Below are 17,543 nucleotides of genomic sequence, written 5' to 3'. Positions count from 1 at the left end.
GTCAGACACTTGTGGGTTTACTCAGCTGAGTACTGACCTTGAAACACCAAGTTCAGGGCTGGGAGACTGAAGTCTTCCTTGTCAAGAGGTATGATTGGTAAGTACATTCCCAGTTTAGATGGGAAAAGTGGATAGCACATTTCTTTTTGGGGCCCTTTCAATGTCATTTTTAGCAGTTAACCAGAAGCTTTTTGCAGAATTCAGTGAGACTGTGAACACCTGGCTGGTCTTTTTAATAGTGGTGTGCCATGGCTCCTGAGTCCTCTGAACAAAACTGACACTTCTGAGCTTGGCTCTGTCTTAGAGGCTGAGCTGATTGCAAATGTCCTGTCCTTCAGTTAGCCCAGAGCTGTGAAATGTGAAGCTGTGTGAGGTGCTTTTCGTCTGTGCTCAACACAACACTTGGTGTGCAAAATGTCCTTTAAGGGCAGGGTTAACAAAGCTGCCCACAGGCCCTGTCCACAAGGAAAAAAGTCCTTTCAAATCCTAGAATGGTTCAGATTGGAAGGGACCTCAGAGATCATCTCCTCCAACCTCCCTGATGTGGGCAGGGACACCTCTCAACTGGACTTTGCTGCCCAAGGCCTCATCTAGCCTGTCCTGGAACACCTCTAGGGAGAAAGCATCTACAACTTCCTTGAGTAGCCTATTCCAGAATCTCACCACCCTGTTACTGAAGAACTTCTTTGTCAGATCCAGTCTAACCCTGCTCTCCCTCAGCTTGAAACCATTCCCCCTTGTCGTGTCTCTAGACACCCTGATGAAAGGTCCCTCTGCAGCCTTCCTGCAGGATCCCTTCAGCTACTGGAAGGCAGGGATCCAGCTCCAATGTTCTTCCAGCTGCTATGTCAGGCTGTGGTTAGCTTTTGCTGTGTGCAGAAGGCCAGGGGATGGGAGGAAATGCACAGGAACAAACACCCTGCTTCTGGGGAAACTTTATCTTAAAGAAACAAACTACTGAAAACCTGCAATAATTGGTGTGGCTGCAGAGTGAGGTGGACACAGCAGTGATCAGTGATGGATGGTAGGCCTCTTGCACTTCAGTGGAACAGCTTTTGAGTGTTCTTCTGTGAGCACCTTCTTCATGTGATTGATGGTCCATGGCCACTGGGATGAGGTTCAACAAGGCCGAGGGCTGTGTCCTGCACCTGGGTCACAACAGCTCCATGAAGGCTCCAGGCTTGGGGCAGAGTGGCTGGAAACTGCTCAGCAGAGAAAGAACTGAGAGTGTTGGTCAATAGCAGCTGGAGATGAAGCAAGGTGTGCCCACTGGCACATCCTGGCTTGAATCAGCAATGGTGTGGCCAGCAGCACTAGGAAGTGATGGTGCCCTTGGACTGGGCACTGGTGAGGACACACCTCAAATCCTGGGTTAAGTTTTGGGGCCCTGAGCACTGAGGAGGCCACATCTCAAATCCTGGGTTCTGTTTTGGGCCCTCACTGAAAGAAGGACATTGAGGGACTGGAGCAGGGCCAGAGAAGGGCAACAAAGCTGCTGAAGGGTCTGGAGAACAGGGCTGGGAAGGAGCAGCTGATGGACCTGGGGGTGTTCATCCTGGAGAAGAGGAGGCTGAGGGGAGACCTCATTGCTCTACAGCTCCCTGAGAGGAGACTAGAGCCAGGTGGGGGTTGGCCTCTGCTCCCTACTTATAAGTGATAGGATGAGAGGAAATGGCCTCAAGTTGCCCCAGGGGAGGTTCAGGTTGGACATGCGGAATAACTTCTTCACTGAAGGAGTGGTTAAGCCCTGGAACAGGCTGCACAGGGAGGTGGTACAGTCTCCATTGCTGGAAGGGTTTCAAAGCCATGTAGATGTGGTACTGAGGGCCAGGGCTTGATGGTGACCTGGCAGTGCTAGGTTAATGATTGGACTGGATGATCCTGGGGGTCTTTCCAACCTTCATGATCCTGTGATTGTGTAGCCCCAGGTGTTGGTGGATGCACAGGGCTGATTCCCTGGTCAGGGTGATGTGCTGTCCCCAACTCAGCGTAACTACAGCTGACTTTGGTAGGAGGCCAGTACCAGAGCCTTGTTGGAAACCACAGGTTTCCAGCCTGGGTGTTGCCTCTTCTCATGACCTCAATGCTACAGGGAACAGATTCTCCTGAGCTGTATTTTGTGGGGGTGCATTACTTGCTGCTGTGCTTTCTGTCAAATACCTTCCATTTCTGCTCTAAGTGAAGGTGCTGAGATTTTTGTTTCTTCTTCTTTCTCCTCAGGCCTTTGCCCAATTTGATGCTGAAGGAGATGGGACCGTAGATGTGGAGAACATGCTGGAGGCCCTCAAGAATTCTAGTGGAGCTAATCTTCAAGGGGAGCTGAGCCATGTGATCAGACAGCTGCAGGCTTGTTCTCTAGTGCCAGGTATGAGAAGAAAGTCACAAAAGAAATGGTTTCTGAATTCCTGCCCTGCCTAAGGGATGATGTTGCAAGAAATTGCTTTAATAGCACCGCAGAACTGTTTGGGTTGATAAAAGGACCTCTAAGATAATTGAGTCCAACCATCAACCCAACACCACCATGGCCATCAGACCATGTCCCCAAGTGCCATGGCCACATCTTTCTTGAACACCTCCAGGGATGGGGACTCCACCACCTTCGTGGGCAGCCTGTGCTAATCCCTGACCACTCTTGCAGCAGAGAAAATTTTTCTTATCTCCAACCTAACCCTGCCCTGGCACAATTTCAGGCCATTTCCTTTCCTTCTATCACCTAAGACTAGGGAGAAGAGCCCAATCCCCACCTGGCTTCAACCTCCTTTCAGGGAGCTATAGAGAGCAATGAGGTCTCCCTCAGCCTCCTCTTCTCCACACTAAACACCCCCCAGGTCCCTCAGCTGCTCCTTCCCAGTCCTGTTCTCCAGACCCTTCAGCAGCTTTGTTGCCCTTCTCTGGCCCTGCTCCAGTCCCTCAATGTCCTTCTTTCAGTGAGGGCCCAAAACAGAACGCAGGATTTGAGATGTGGCCTCATCAATGCTGAGTCCAGGGGGACAATGCTTGCCCTTCTCCTCCTGGTGACACTGTTGCTGATCCAGGCCAGAATGCTGGTGTCCTTCTTGGGCCAAACTCATACTCCACGTCATTCTCACTTCTCTAGTATCCAAACAAGGGAAGTTGATGTCAGCTGAAATTCTCCTTGCTTACTTCCATAACTAATCAATATTTTCATCTCTATTACTGGGGAGCTTCTTCTCCTCCCTTGGTTTCTTGTAGTATTGTGGTGAGTCCCTAGCTAAAGCTGCTCTGCTACTTGGTAGCTGGAGGAATAAGTCCTCCAGCCTGAGGAGCCTGAGTCTGGTTCAGGTGGTGACTCATAAGCTTTATTTTTATTGTATTGTTATTCAGCATTTGAAATTCTGCTAAAACAGGATTCACATCTTACCCCAGACAGTTTGGGAAGTGTCAGCTTCCAGAATTTCTGGAGTCAGTATCAGTTGCTGGTTTCCTGCCAAGCTTTAGATGCTAAGTGGCTGAAAAAGGATTTGTCTTGGAGAATCAGACAAGAAGCATTGGAATGGGGTAACAGGAAGAGGAGAGTGCTCCTGTGGTGGGGGGGTGTTGTGTGCACCTAAATGCTCTCTGATTGCTCAGTAGCTGAAATCTCTTCTGGAGACCTTCTCACTGTAGAACAGACCAAGTTGGATGGGGCCTTGGCCTTGGTCTGTTCTGTGATGATCATTTCAGGCCCCTACACCTGATTTCTAGGTAAATCCAAATTCAGCCCAGGAGCCAGTAATGGAGCCACACTGCACCACAGGAAGCATCTCCAGTTTGCAGACTTTACAGCAGCACTGTGAAAGGTGCAGGCAAAGAGTTTTGCCAGTTACCTGAAAAGCCTGAGGGGTTCGAAACAGTTGCTCAGAGTCTCAGTTCTTACACCTTCTGCTTTCCACTGTTTCACAGAATGGTTTGGGGTGGAAGGGACCTTAAACATCATCCAGTTCCAGCCTCCTGCCATGGGCAGGGACACCTCCCACCAGCCCAGGTTGCTCAAGGCCTCATCCAGCCTGGCTTTGAACACATCCATGGAGGGGGCATCCAGAACCTCCCTGGGCAACCTGTTCCAGTCTCTCCCCACCCTCACTCTCAAGAATTTCTTCCTCATCTCCAGTCTCAATCTCCCCTCTCCCAGCAAAAAGCCATTGTCCCTCATCCTGTCACTCCCAGTCCTTGTCAAAAGTCTATCCCCAGCTCTCCTGGAGCCCCTTCAGGTATTGGAAGGCTGCTCTAAGGCCTCCCTGGAGCCTTCTCTTCTCTGAGCTGAACAGCCCCAACTCTCACAGCCTGTCCCCACAGGGGAGGTTCTCCAGCCCTCTGATTAGCTTTGTGGCCTCCTCTGGACCTGCTCCAGCAGCTCCAGGTCCTTCTTGTGTTGGGGTCCCCAGAACTGGACTCAGATGCTGCTTTGGGAAGCCATATGTTGCAGCTAAGACAGCAGTGATATCTCTTTCCAGGTTTTATTGATATCTTTTCTGAATCGAAGGAGCGCCTGGGGCTCCATGCTGCAATGATCCTGAGGTTCCTGCACCGCAACCGCATCTCCAGCACTGCCATCCCCTACCCAGTGCTGGAGTACTTCAACAACATCTGCACCATGCGGTCCTCTGTGCTGAAGGACTCTTTGGATCGACTTCTCTTAAAAGAGAGAGGTAGGTAATAAACTTCACTTCTGTTGGCAAAGCTCTTTAAGCTTATTCAGCCCAACCATTCTCCAACTCTACCAAGGCTGCTGCTAAAACCATAGCCATGGGCACCGCATCTCTGCCTCTCTGAAACACCTCCTGGGATGGGGATTCAACCACTGCCCTGGGAAGCCTGTGTTTGGGAAACCTTTCAGTCAAGAAGTTTCTTTTAATGTCAAACCTAAACCTCCCCTGGAGCAACTTGAGCCCTGCTTTTGGCAAGGAAGTTGGACTTGATGATCTCCAAGAGGTCCCTTCTAACCTCTAACATTCTCTTGTCCCCATCACTTGTTACAATACCTGCCTCACTCCAGCCTCCTTTCAGGGAGCTGTACAGAGCAATGAGGTCTCCGCAGAGTCTCCTTTACTCCAAACTGAACACTCCCAGGTCCCTCAGCTGCTTCTCACCAGCTCTGTTCTTCAGACCCTTCTCCAGTTTTGTTGCCTTTCTCTGCACCTGCTTCAGCCCCTCAGTGTCCTTGGAGTGAGGGCCCAAAACTGAACCCAGGGTTCATCAGTGCTGAGTTACAGTGGAACAATCATAGAATGGTCTGGATTGAAAGGGACCTCCAAAGGTCATGAAAGTCCAACCCCCATGCAGTCAACAGGGACATCCTCCACTAGATCAGGTTGCCCAGAGCCCTGTCCAGCCTCACCTTGAATATCTCTGGGGATGGGGCCTCAACCACCTCCCTGGGCAATCTGTTGCAGTGTTCCACCACCCTCATGGTGCAGAACCTGTTCCTAACACCCAATCTAAGTCTGCTCTTTTGTAGTTTGAAGGCATTGTCCCTCATCCTGCCACCGCAGGCCTTTGGAGACAGTCTTTCTCCATCCTTCAGGTATTGGAAGGCTGCTACTAGGTCTCCCCAGAGCCTCCTCTTTTCCCTGCCCTGCTCCTGCTGGCCACACCATTGCTGATCCAGGCCGGGATGCTGGTGACCTTCTTGGCCGCCTGGGCACATCCTGGCTTATCTTCAGCTACTGTTGACCAGCACCCCCAGGGCTTTCTCTGCTGGGCAGCTTTCCAGCCACTCTGCCCCAAGCCTGGAGCACTCATGGGGTTGTTGTGACCCAAGTGCAGGACCTGGCACTTGACTTGTCTGAATCTCACACAGTTAGCCTCAGCCTTTTGGTCCAATCTGTCCAGATCCCTCCCTGTTCTTCAGCAGACCAAGACTGCCTCCCAGCTTGGTGTCATCTGCAAACTCACTGAGGGTGTATTTTTCCAGTTGTTGCAAACTTAATTTCCATCTTCAGGTGAATGTCTTCTGAAGCTGACTGCTAAGTACTTAAAATAAGCGATTGGTTTGGGGTAGAGGTGGTGAATCTTTGCCTGTATTTCAGGTGGTAGTGTCCTCATGGTCTCCCCAGGGATGACTCCTTTACTTCACAGCTTTCCTTATTTTCAGATATTTGCCTTTCTGTTGAAATAGATGAAGCTGCTTGGGAAACAGTTTGTTTTGTCCCTTCCCTTCTTCTCCACCATATTTTACTTTTTCCTATTATCTGTTTGTATTTTGGCATTATAATCCATAGATTCCTAGAATGGTTTTGGTTAGAAGGGACTTCCCTGGGCAACCTGTTCCAGTGTCTCTCCACCCTCACTGTCAAGAATTTCTTCCCAATCTCCAATCTAAATCTGCCCTCCTCAAGCTTAAAGCTGCCCTCTCATCCTGTCACTCCAAGCCCTCGTGATAATAATAAAGCACTGATGGGGCCAGTAAGGAGGTGACTCCAGGGAAAGAAGATATTCCCTTACTGATTTGATTATTGCCATCAATCTGAAATGAAACTTTACTGTCTTCTAGTTCCTATCAGAAATAGTTCTCCAGGAGGTTTTGTGCCACCAAGTGGGTTTCTACAGTTACCATGAGGACTCTTATGTGTGATCTTTTCTCCTTGCAGAATACCCCAGTGACCTGAATGGGAATCAGGAGTCAGACAAACTGAAGTCTGTCACTAAGTGCTACACCCACATCGAGACCTCCTCCAACTCTGCTGACATTGACAAGATGACCAATGGGGAGACCAGCTCCTTCTGGCAGTCGGACGGCAGCGCGCGCTCCCACTGGATACGGTGAGACCCCAGCAGCTTTGGGCTTCCTAGGTCTTGGGTCTGCAGCCAGTGAGGTCTTGTGGGGGGCTGGCCCTAGCTGGACACCAGGTGCCCTTCAAAGCTGCTCTATCACTGCCCTCCTCATCTGGACAGGGGTCAGAAAACAGAAGGGTTTGGGTGGGTTGGGTAATGGCAGGGAGAGCACTCAGCAGTCACTGACCTGGGCAAAACGGAGCCAGCTTGTGGAAATGAAATTGTTACCAGTCAAATCAGAGCAGGGTCATGAGAAATGAACCTGAACCTTGAAATGTCTTCCCACACCTCTTCCTACTTCCTGGGCTCAACTTCACTCTTGCTTCTCTACCTCCCTCCTCCCAGCAGTGCAGGGGGATGGAGAATGGGGGTTGTGGTCAGTTCATCACACATTCTGTTCTGCTCCTTCCTCTTCAAGGGGAGAACTCCCCACACTCTTTCCCTGCTTCACTGTGGGGTCCCTCCTGTGGGAATTGGTCCTCCATGAACTTGTCCAGCCTGAGTCCTTCCCATGGGCTGCAGTTCTTCACAAACTGCTCCTGAATGGGTCCCTCCCACATATGTCAGTCCTTCAGGAACAGAACTGCTCCAGTGTGGTTCCCCCACAGGGTCACAACCTGTCTCCAGCATGGGCTTCTCCCCATGGGTCCACAGGTTCTGCAGGGACCCTGCTCCAGCTCAGGCTTTCTGTGAGGTCGCAGCCTCCTTCAGACATCTACCTGCTCTAGTGTGGGGTCCTCTATGTGCTGCAGATGGATCTGCAGCGTGAGCATCAATGGGGGACAGCCTGCTTCACCTTAGCCTTTATCACAGACTGAAGGAGAATATTCTCCAGTACCTGATGGAGCAGGTCCAGAGGAGGGCCATGAAAATGATCAGGGAGTTGGAGCAGCTCTGATATGAGGATAGGCTGAGGGAGGGTGTTCAGCCTGGAGAAGAGAAGGCTCCAGGGAGACCTAACAGCAGCTTTCCAGTAGCTGAAGGGGCTACAAGAAGGCTGCAGAGGGACTGTTTGCATAGGCCTGCAGGGATGAGAGGCAATAGTTTGAAATGACAGCAGAGCAGATTGAGATTGGAACAAGTTCTGTACCGTGAGAGTGCTGGAACACTGCAACGGGTTGCACAGGGAAGTAGTTGAGGCTCCATCGCTGGAGATATTCAAGGTGAGGCTGGACAAGGCTGTGAGCAACCTGCTCTAGAGGAGGATGTCCCTGCTGAGTGCAGGGGGGGTTGGACTGCATGACCTTTGGAGGTCCCTTCTCACCCAAACTGTTCTATGATCTGTAGTGGAGCTTCCCAAACTGCAGTGAGCAGTATTTGAACAGGAGCCCTTTGCCACTGTCTAGGAAGTTCCAGGAAACAGGAATGTTCCAGGAAACAGAAATGTTTGGTGGATTTTCTTTGTTAAAACAAAGAGAAATCTCCTTTCGATCATTGTTAACACTACGTTATTGTTCCTGAGTGTAGTGGGTTGAAAATAAAATTGCCGGACCAGCTCGGTTGATAGCAACTGACGCTGTATTTACAAGCAAACCTACAATCTAAATGTGAAGTGCAATGAATATGTACAAAATATACAATATTTACACATATATACAATTTATAAACAACACAAGAACCCCCCTGGACAAACCAGGGGGCTGCTAATAGCTTCCCTGCTCCCTTCCCTCCCCCTGCTGCACATGGGACAAGAGAAAGAGCAGAGAGTTGCTGTTAGTACTTAACCACAAGAGCTCATGAAAGGTGAGCAAAGCCAGCAGCAGCACAAGTTAGTATCTGCCAGAGCAAGGAAGCTGAAAAGAGAGCAAGTTAATGTACACAACTAGCTTTTATGTTAGGCATCTGTCCAATGGGATTATTTAGAACTTATCGTTATTTTCCTTTTTTCGTCCAATAGTGATTTATTTGCATTCTACCACTTTCTGTTCAAGATCTGTGGAAATTTTTCTAGGCACAGCCATAAACTACCACACTGAGGAATGAATTTTCAGTTGAAAAGCAGAGTGATAAAAGATTCCCCAGTCTGACTCTCAGAGGTCTCCTAAATCAATTACAAGTTTTCTGACCTGTCCACCATGGCTCAGGCTTGGTAATGCCTGTGCAGCACTCAGTCATTTCCACTGGATTTATTTTCATAGAATCACAGAATGGGTTGGGTTGGAAGGGACCTTAAAGCTCATCCAGTTCCAACCCCCTGCCATGGGCAGGGACACCTCCCACCAGTCCAGGGCTCATCCAACCTGGCCTTGAATGCTTCCAGGGAGGAAGCATCCACCCGGGCATCCAGCGGCTCACCATCCTCACTGTAAAGAACTTCTTCCTGATCTCCAGGCTAAATCTGCCCTTCTTTGGCTTCAGTGCTCCTTGTGTCTGTAGAAATGGAAACTGGGTGAAGTTTAGCTAAAGGTGAAGTGCTCAACTTACCTTCTCCTTCCAACAGCTGTTGTATCTTTTTGCTTTGCAGTTTAAAGATGAAGCCAGATGTTGTTTTGAGACATCTGTCCATCGCAGTGGCAGCTAATGACCAGAGCTACATGCCACAGCAGGTAACAGTGGCAGTGGGCAGGAATGCCAGCAGCCTGCAGGAGGTCCGAGATGTTCACATCCCAAGCAATATCACTGGCTACGTGACGCTGTTGGAGAACGCTAACATTAGTCAGATGTGTGAGTCAAAGATACCCCTGCAGTATTGTGCTGCTGCTTTGTGCTGGAAGGCAAAAAACTGGGTAGATGCTAGAGTGGAGGGTTGAAATGTCAGTTGTTGGAGCAGAAGGTTCTGACCTTGCTCCTGGGTTACAGAAATTGTTTTAATTATAGTTTAATTTCAAACTGAGAAGAGAGTCGTAGAGTTACAGACTGGGTTGGGTTGGAAGGGACTTAAAGATCATCTAGATCCAACCCCTGCCATGGGCAGAGACACCTCCCACTATCCCAGCTTGCTCAAGACCTTGTCCAACATGGCTGTGAACACCTCCAGTGAGGGGACATCCACAACCTCCTTTGGCAACCCGTTCCAGTGTCTCCCCACCCTTCTGAGCCTTTCTCACGGTGTCTGTCTGTGACTTGGGCTGGGGGGCTGGAGAGCTGCACTGACTAAAGGTGCAGTTTTAGCCGTTCAGTTTGAAGGCCCTGGTCAATTTTAAGATCTGAAGCATGAAAGAATTTTTTATACTGAGGGTGGGGAGCCACTGGAACAGATTGCCTAGGGAGGTTGTGGATATGTCCAATCTTGGAGGTGTTCAAGGCCAAGTTAGATGAGGCCTGAAACAACCTGGTCTAGCAGGAGGTGTCCCTGCCCATGTCAAGGGTGTTGGAACTGGATGATCTTTAACGTCTCTTCCAATCCAAAACATTCTGTGAGTCTTTTGGAGGATAGTAGCTAGCAAAAGCATCTGCTTTGGAGCAACAGCTATCTTTTTTTGGTAGCAAAACTCTGAGGCTGTCCATATGATTCCTGTAAGCAGGGTGTTTGCTGGAGGGGGTTAAGTGATGTTGTTAAGCCTGGTAGGTCTGTGGGTGCTGTATTGGAATCAAGCAGAGCAGAGCTGCTCTTTCCTGAGATGGTTTCTAGAGCAAGGCTGGTGTTCCTCAGAAGGAAGCAGGACAAGGTTGGCTGTGCAAAATGGCTGTAAGTGTGGGTGAAAATTTGTATTTAACCTAAAACTTTGCTTTTAGGCTTTACTCTTTGTCCCTGTCTCCCCTGTCTGGAGACCCTAATGTCTCCATTTTTTGTCCCAACACACTTCCTATGTGTGTAGTTAAAAAGGCTCTGGTGAAGTCTAGCATCTATTGTGCACTTTGAAGGTCTTTTAGTCCCTGTAATGGATCCCATAAGCCATTCAGAGGCTACATTTTCCAAATCAGGGTGAAGAAACCCAAACACATGCACACTGATCTGCCTGTGGGAGTCTTGTTACAGAGCTGCTGCTGGTTGTCATAAAGGTCCTGCAGCAGTCACTGTTTGGAATATCTGCATTCTTCTAGGTCTCATCCAGCAGAAGAAATTAGGAAACAAAGCAAATCCATGTTGTGTTTTGACAGATGTACAGATAAACATCAAGCGATGCCTTAGTGATGGGTGTGACACCAGAATCCATGGGCTCAGGGCTGTTGGCTATCAAAGAGTTAAGAAGGTGGGAGTCTCTGTGGGTGATGCCTCAGCTATCTGGTACTGGTCTCTGCTCACCTCTCTGGTAACAGCTTCTATGGAAACCAATCCAGCCTTTGTTCACACCATTTTACAGAACACTCAGTAAGTACCAAACTTCCCTGGACTCTCAGCTGTGGGGTTTGTGTTGTAATTCTTTTTCTTTTGAATACTTCCAGCTGTCCTGAACTAATCTGTCTTGTCTAACTGGTTTCCACTCCCTCCATTCAGATGCTCAAACATCTTTTCAGCTATCACACTGTGCAAATTCTGACATTCCTCTTTGATCCACTTGCACATGCTGGAACAAGTGTAATTTTCCTTGCTGTTGTGTCTAATCTAGCTGCTAAGTCAGGATTGAATGGGCACTGAAGAATACAGACTTTAGAACAAGAGAATCCTAGAATTAATTTAGTTGGGAGAGACCTTTAAGATCATTGAGTCCAGCCATTAACCCAGCACTGCCAGGGCACCACTGAATCATGGCCCTCAGCACCACATCTCCACAACTTTGAAAACTCTCCAGGAAATGGAGACTCCACCACTGTCCTGTGCTTCAGAGCTTGACAATCATTTTGGGGAAGAAATTGTTACTCATGTCCAACCTAAACCTCCCCTGGGGCAATTTCAGGCCGTTTCTTCTCATCCTATCACTTGATGCTAGGGAGAGGAGACCTGGCTCCAGCCTCCTTTGAGGGAGCTGTAGAGAGCAATGAGGTCTCCCCTCAGCCTCCTTTTCTCCAGACTAAACACCCCCAGGCCCCTCAGCTGCTCCTCCCCAGCCCTGTTCTCCAGACCCTTCCCCAGCTTTGTTGCCCTTCTCTGGACCTGCTCCAGCCCTCAATATCCTTCTTTCAGTGAAGGCATAAAATTAACCCAGTAATTAAGCTGTGACCTCACCATTACCCAGTCCATCCTCATCAGTGCCATGTTTCACCTATCCTTTGCCTTGTAATAATTTTGAAAAGCCTGAATGAATTTTCTTTGTCAAGTGTACTGATTATAAATAGTGGACATTTTTTCTCAAGAATGGAGCTTCATTTAACAAAATTTGCAGCAGATTTTGTCTTGTGCCCTCCTCTGCCCTTCTTTGCGCAGGGACAGAGCTGGGTTTGTGCAATACTCCTGTGCAGATGGCTGGTTGTGCTCATTGAGTCTGTTGTGTGCAACGCTTCCTTGTTTGATTGCCAACCACTTCTGCTCCCTGACTTGAAGGATTGCAATCCTAATAAAATCACTCCACACCCACAGCAGCTTTTATAGAGCTTAGTTAGCATGGTGTCACTGCCTCAGCGCACTGCTGTCATCAGCTTAATGAGTCCTGGAGGCTAAAGTCCGTCAAGCCTATCTTTAATTTGTATCATCTCTGAACCCTCTTTGAAGTTTAGATAGCTTCATGCCTGCTTACAGCTGAGGAGCAGTGCCTGAAGGAGGCCTACAAGAAAGCTGGGGAGGGACTTTTTACAAAGGCGTGTGGTGCCAGGACAAGGGGCAATGGTTTGAAACCAGAGCAGGGTAGATTGAGATTGTACATTAGGAGGAAGTTCTTTACTCTGAGGGTGCTGGAACACTGCAACATGTTGCCCAGGGAGGTGGTGGAGGCCCCATCCCTGGAGACATTCCAGGGTAGCAGGGTAGGGTTGATGGGGCTCTGAGCAACCTGCTCTAGTTGGGGATGTCCCTGCTTGGGGTTGGACAAGATGACCTTTAAAGGTCCCTTCCAACCCAAACTGTTCCGTGATTATGATTCTAACATTCATAGTTCCGAGTTTTACAAAACTGAGAGCCTTCAGTCTTGCTGCTGCTGGAATAGTTGTTAGAAACATAATGTGGGTGCTGAGCTGAAGGCCTGGAGAGTTAAGGAAGAGAAGTCTTGATTAAAAATACACATTAAGGAATTCCAAATTCAGTGCTTGGAACTGTAAAATGAAATCCCAAATGTTAATATTGGCCAGAATTACTTCAGCCTGCTGAGGAATACCTGTTCTCAGAGGTCTTACGGAATCAAACAGAAATCCTCATCTGAGCTGACAGGTTTCTCACTTAGTCTCTCCAGTTGTTCTGAAAGAATTTAAAAGCCATTTTTCCTTTATCAGGGGGCTCTTACAATTCCTCTACATGGATCAGCTGTTAGACTCAGCTTGGCAGGGTGCTGGGCCAGCTCATTTCAACTCTCCTAGACCTAGAAAGGTTGTCCAGATGGTCCTTGGAGTCCCTTCCAACCTGGCATTCATAGAATCACCTAGAATCACATAGAAGACACCTTAAAGATAATCCAGTTCCAACCCTGCCACCAGCTCTGGTTGCTCAAGGCTTCATCCACCCTGGTCTTGAACACCTCCAAAGAGGGGACAGCCACAACCTCCCTGGGCAACCTGTTCCAATGTTTCACCACTCTCAATGTCAAGTGGTTCTATTTAAAATGAAGCAGTACTTGGACACTGAACTGCTACTAATGCTGTCACAGTCTTCATTGCAAACTCCATGATGTATTTGTGCCACTAAATCTGAGGTTAGGAGGCTGAGATTCAAGATTAAGGAGCAGTTGTTGAACTTTCTCCACCTAGAATGCAATCCTGCTCTTTACTCTTGACCACATCCTCTGTGTAAAGAGATTTTTTGCTTTCAGAATCTATTCAGCAAATTCATGCTGCAAGACACCTTGGTTCGTTTTCAAAGACTGTTGCTTCTGATTCTGTCTGCTTTTCTGATGTTCTCTTTTGTCTCCTTTACCAGGAAAGCCCTGCAGCACATGCCACCTCTATCCCTCACACCAGGCTCTACAGACTTCTCAAGCTTCCTATCTCCAAATGTTTTGGAAGAAGTTGATAGCTTCCTTATCAGAATAACAAGGTGAGGCTACGGTAATATACTTTGATGTAGTGAAAAATGGTTCTGAAGAATTTGTGCAATGAAAGTTCTCCTTCTACAGCTTCACAGTTTGCATTGGGTTGGAAGGGACCCTCAAAGGTCATCTTGTCCAACCCCCTGCAGTCAGCAGGGACACCTCCAACTGGATCAGGCTGCTTAGTGCCACATCCAGTCTGATCTTGAATGTCTCCAGGAATGGGGCCTCACCCACATCCCTGGGCAGCCTGTCCAAGGATTTTAACCCATCTGCTCTTTTTTAATATCTTGAGAAATGTCAAAGCCATTAAGGAGCAAGCACCTGGCTTGGTTTGGGTCTGTTTTTTGGGTTTTTTTTTTCCCATATGGACATTATTTGTCTTGAGTTTTATTCTCATCCTGTTGTTTCTTTCTCTCCCCAGCTGTTGTACTACTCCAGAGGTTGAACTCACACTGTTGGCCTTTGCCTTAGCCAGAGGGAGTGTCGCTAAAGTGCTGAGTTCCCTTTGCACAATCACTGATCATCTGGACACTCCATACAGGGCATCAGCTCTTATCACCTCCATGGCAGCAGTGAGACAGAACCTGCTCTATAAATATGGTAAATGAATTGCTGATCCTGTGCATCAGCTGCACAGTTGTTCTGCTGAGGTTTGGAATTCGGCAAGACTTAGAAATTCACAACAGTTACCAAGAAAACAATTTGTGAAGGTGAAACAGGCTTGGAAGTTGGTGATCAGATCAGCTCTCTGTGATCTATAAATTGAACCCTATCTGCGAATATATCCCCTCCCAGGAGATGTTCAAGGCCAGGCTGGATGAGGCCTTGAGCAACCTGGGCTAGTAGAAGGTGTCTCCGCCCATGGCAAGTGCCACTGCTTTAGCAGGGGGGTTGGAACTGGATGATATTTAAGGTCCCTTCCAACCCAACCCATTCTATGAATGGTGGCATCATCTCCAGGGGAAAACGTGAACTTTGTAAATCCCAGAATCCCAGCATGGTGGGGTTCATGCTAAAGCAGGGCACCCACAGCAGCTTGCCCAGGATCACAATGGCCAGAGGTTTGGAAGCTCTCCACAGAAGGAGACTCCACAACCTCGCTGGGCAGCCTGCTCCAGGCCTCCAGCACCCTCACAACAAACAACTTTCTCCTCCTCTTCACATGCAACCTCCTGGCTTCCACTTTGTGCCCCTTGCTGCCTCTTGTCCTGTCCCTGGCACCACTGACAAGAGTCTGGCCCCACTAGATAGAGGCTCCAAGAAGGTGACAGTGTCTGTGCTTTTCAAAAGGCAAACGACAGTAAGGGTTTTATTCTTCCGCTAACACCTTTTGGGTACATTTAGCCTCAGTAAATGTCTCTCTTGGAGGCCTGCACCAACTTAAGATGTGTTTTAAGTGTGCTGTTACTAGCAGCTATTTGCAGTTCTTTAATTCTCCCTTTTCTAAATTAATCTAAACGTGCCACAGGTGTGGAGCCATGCCTGGGCTGACACAAGGCACTGACTTTGCTGCATCAACTGCACTCCTGTAACAAATCTGCAGTTTCTCAGGTGTCAGCTTCTGAGATCACCATCAGGCTTTCATGAAGTATTTTCCCCCATGCCTGTTAGGATGTTTTATGTTGGGATTTCTTGGCTTCTGCTAAAGACTCCAGTTATTATTTTATAGTCATAACAGCAATATTTAGTCTCAGTTTTTGACAATGGTTTCGTTTTCCCCAGAGCAGCTGCTGTTTTTTACAAGCCAAGGGTGGTTCATGAGTTGTGAAGTCATGAATGTGCATGAAGCATGCACACAGCTGAAGGAACATTAGTGGCCATGGCTTTCACTGCCCTGCTGTCTGTATCTAAAGTTGATTCAAATCACTGTAACTCTTGTGCTCCAATTTATTTCCTTCTTTGTTTTTGTTTTGGTTGATTGACAGTGGTAAAAGCCTTTTTTTTCTCATTTGTTTTGGTTGATTGACAGTGGTAAAAGCCTTTTTTTTTCTCATTTGCTTCCTTTTCTGTTTAATGAATTTGATAAATCTGTTGATTTTCTCCCTTAGGGAAACCATTGCGACTAACTTTGCAAGCATGTGATGTGAAGGGAAAAGAAGATAAATCAGGGCCTGAAAACCTCCTTGTAGAGCCATGGACTGGGGATGGTAAGAACCTGGACTTAAAGTCACAGAATGCCAGGTTGGAAAGAACCCCAAGGATCATCTGGTCCTGCTTTTCTAGGTGGTTTAAATGAGAGGATCCAGCGTTTTGTCAAACTGAGTCTTAAAACTGATCAGTTTGTTACTGGTCCTCATTGTAAGGAGCCCACAAGGTTTGTTTGAGGGAGGGGAAAAAAAACCACAAAGAACAGAAAAGAATTAAAAAAAACAAAGTCTCTGCTACCTACAGACGATTGTTCTGATTGGGGATGGTCAGTGAGTCTGCTTCTTTCTTTTTATGTTCTCTATGGCAATGGGTACCAGTTGAAGGTTTGGGTCATGGTGATATCCTTTTGCAAATCCAAAAGGAATGGTGTAATCCAGAATATCCAGGCAGACAGAAAGGCTGCTAACAAGGCAGTGGTGCTGTAGCTACTCAACAGTTTGATGATATGGAAGAGCAACGATTAAACGTAAACCAAGCCGACCTGGCGGTTGTGTTTTACAGCAAGTGAATTTCTCGGGAGCTAGCTGATTGTCAAACCAACCAACCAGGGAAAGGAGTGCGTGTGGGGGAGAATTACTGCTGTTCTGTGGAAGTGAGCAATGAGCTGTCACAAAGTGAATGACAGCAGAGAACATTGTGTGGGCTGAAGTCACTGCTCATATCCCAAATATTGGTGGAGAGGGATGGTGGAAGTCAGTGAGATGCCCCTGGCTGCACAGAGCCATTCTAGTCATTCTCCTTTAAAGCTGTCTTTATTCATGCTGTATTTTTATAGACAACAACCTAGAGGAAGAGATGTGTGTCTTTGCCCTCCTGAAATGAAATGCCACATCTTAAATAAACCTTCACGTGCTTTGTGTTGTGCAGGGCTGCTGGGGAATGAAAAAGCTGTTAGGATAGAAACCAGGCCCCTTCTGAATGCTCATTGTACCCCTTCATTTGCTCCTGTGTGCTGGGTAGGTTTGTGGAGCTGTTTTGCAGACTGTCTTCTGATGTTTTAAGGATTGCAGCCTCAGGAACAGGGAGTTAGATCAGTCAACAGAGCCATAAGAGAAGGCTAAGGGGAGACCTTATTGCTCTCTACAGCTATCTAATAGGGTGGAGTGAGGCTGGTGCTGGTCTCTTCTCCCAGGTGAGCAGTAATGGGATGAGAGGAAATAGACTGAACTTGTGCCAGGAAAGGGTTAGTTTGGAGATGAGAAAAAATTTCTTTGCTGCAAGAGTGGTCAGGGGTTGGAACAGGCTGCCCAGGGAGGTGATGGAGTCCCCATCCCTGGAGGTGTTCAAGAAGCTGTTGATGTGGTGCTTCATGATGTAGTTTAGTGGTCATGGTAGCTGGGTTATGGTTGGATTCAATGATCTTAGAGGTCTTTTCCGACCTTCATGATTCTGTGATAAGCCAAAGTAACATTTGGGAGTTACTAACAAACTTCAGTGAGGAAACATTCTTGAAGAGAGCTTGTAGAGCCTGCATTCCCTGGAGAGACACAAGCTGCAGACACCTTTAGGAGCACATACTAACTGGATACAGTGTGTTTACTTGTCCTTTACTCTTTTGTCTGGAAACACTTCCTAGTGAACATTTCCCTAGAGAAGCAGAGTGGGTTCAGTTCCCCCCTGTAGTCC

General features: G+C 47.9%; 1 protein-coding gene across 1 annotated transcript in view; it reads left to right on the top strand.

The window, feature by feature from the left end:
* Nucleotides 1–17,543, top strand: part of ZZEF1 (zinc finger ZZ-type and EF-hand domain containing 1) — a 90,063-nt gene that overhangs the window by 4,510 nt on the left and 68,010 nt on the right. Inside the window, exons 2-9 of the mRNA XM_054394387.1 lie at nt 2,221–2,365; nt 4,455–4,649; nt 6,591–6,762; nt 9,239–9,438; nt 10,816–11,026; nt 13,658–13,774; nt 14,191–14,369; nt 15,818–15,916. Coding sequence (XP_054250362.1) covers nt 2,221–2,365; nt 4,455–4,649; nt 6,591–6,762; nt 9,239–9,438; nt 10,816–11,026; nt 13,658–13,774; nt 14,191–14,369; nt 15,818–15,916 — 1,318 coding nt within the window. The remainder of the gene's footprint in view (nt 1–2,220; nt 2,366–4,454; nt 4,650–6,590; nt 6,763–9,238; nt 9,439–10,815; nt 11,027–13,657; nt 13,775–14,190; nt 14,370–15,817; nt 15,917–17,543) is intronic.

Source organism: Indicator indicator, chromosome 30 (assembly GCF_027791375.1).
Source record: "Indicator indicator isolate 239-I01 chromosome 30, UM_Iind_1.1, whole genome shotgun sequence".
NCBI classification, from domain to species: Eukaryota; Metazoa; Chordata; class Aves; order Piciformes; family Indicatoridae; genus Indicator; species Indicator indicator.
The sequence above is the reverse complement of the archived record's forward strand: the minus strand, read 5'-3'. Positions and strand labels throughout refer to the sequence as shown.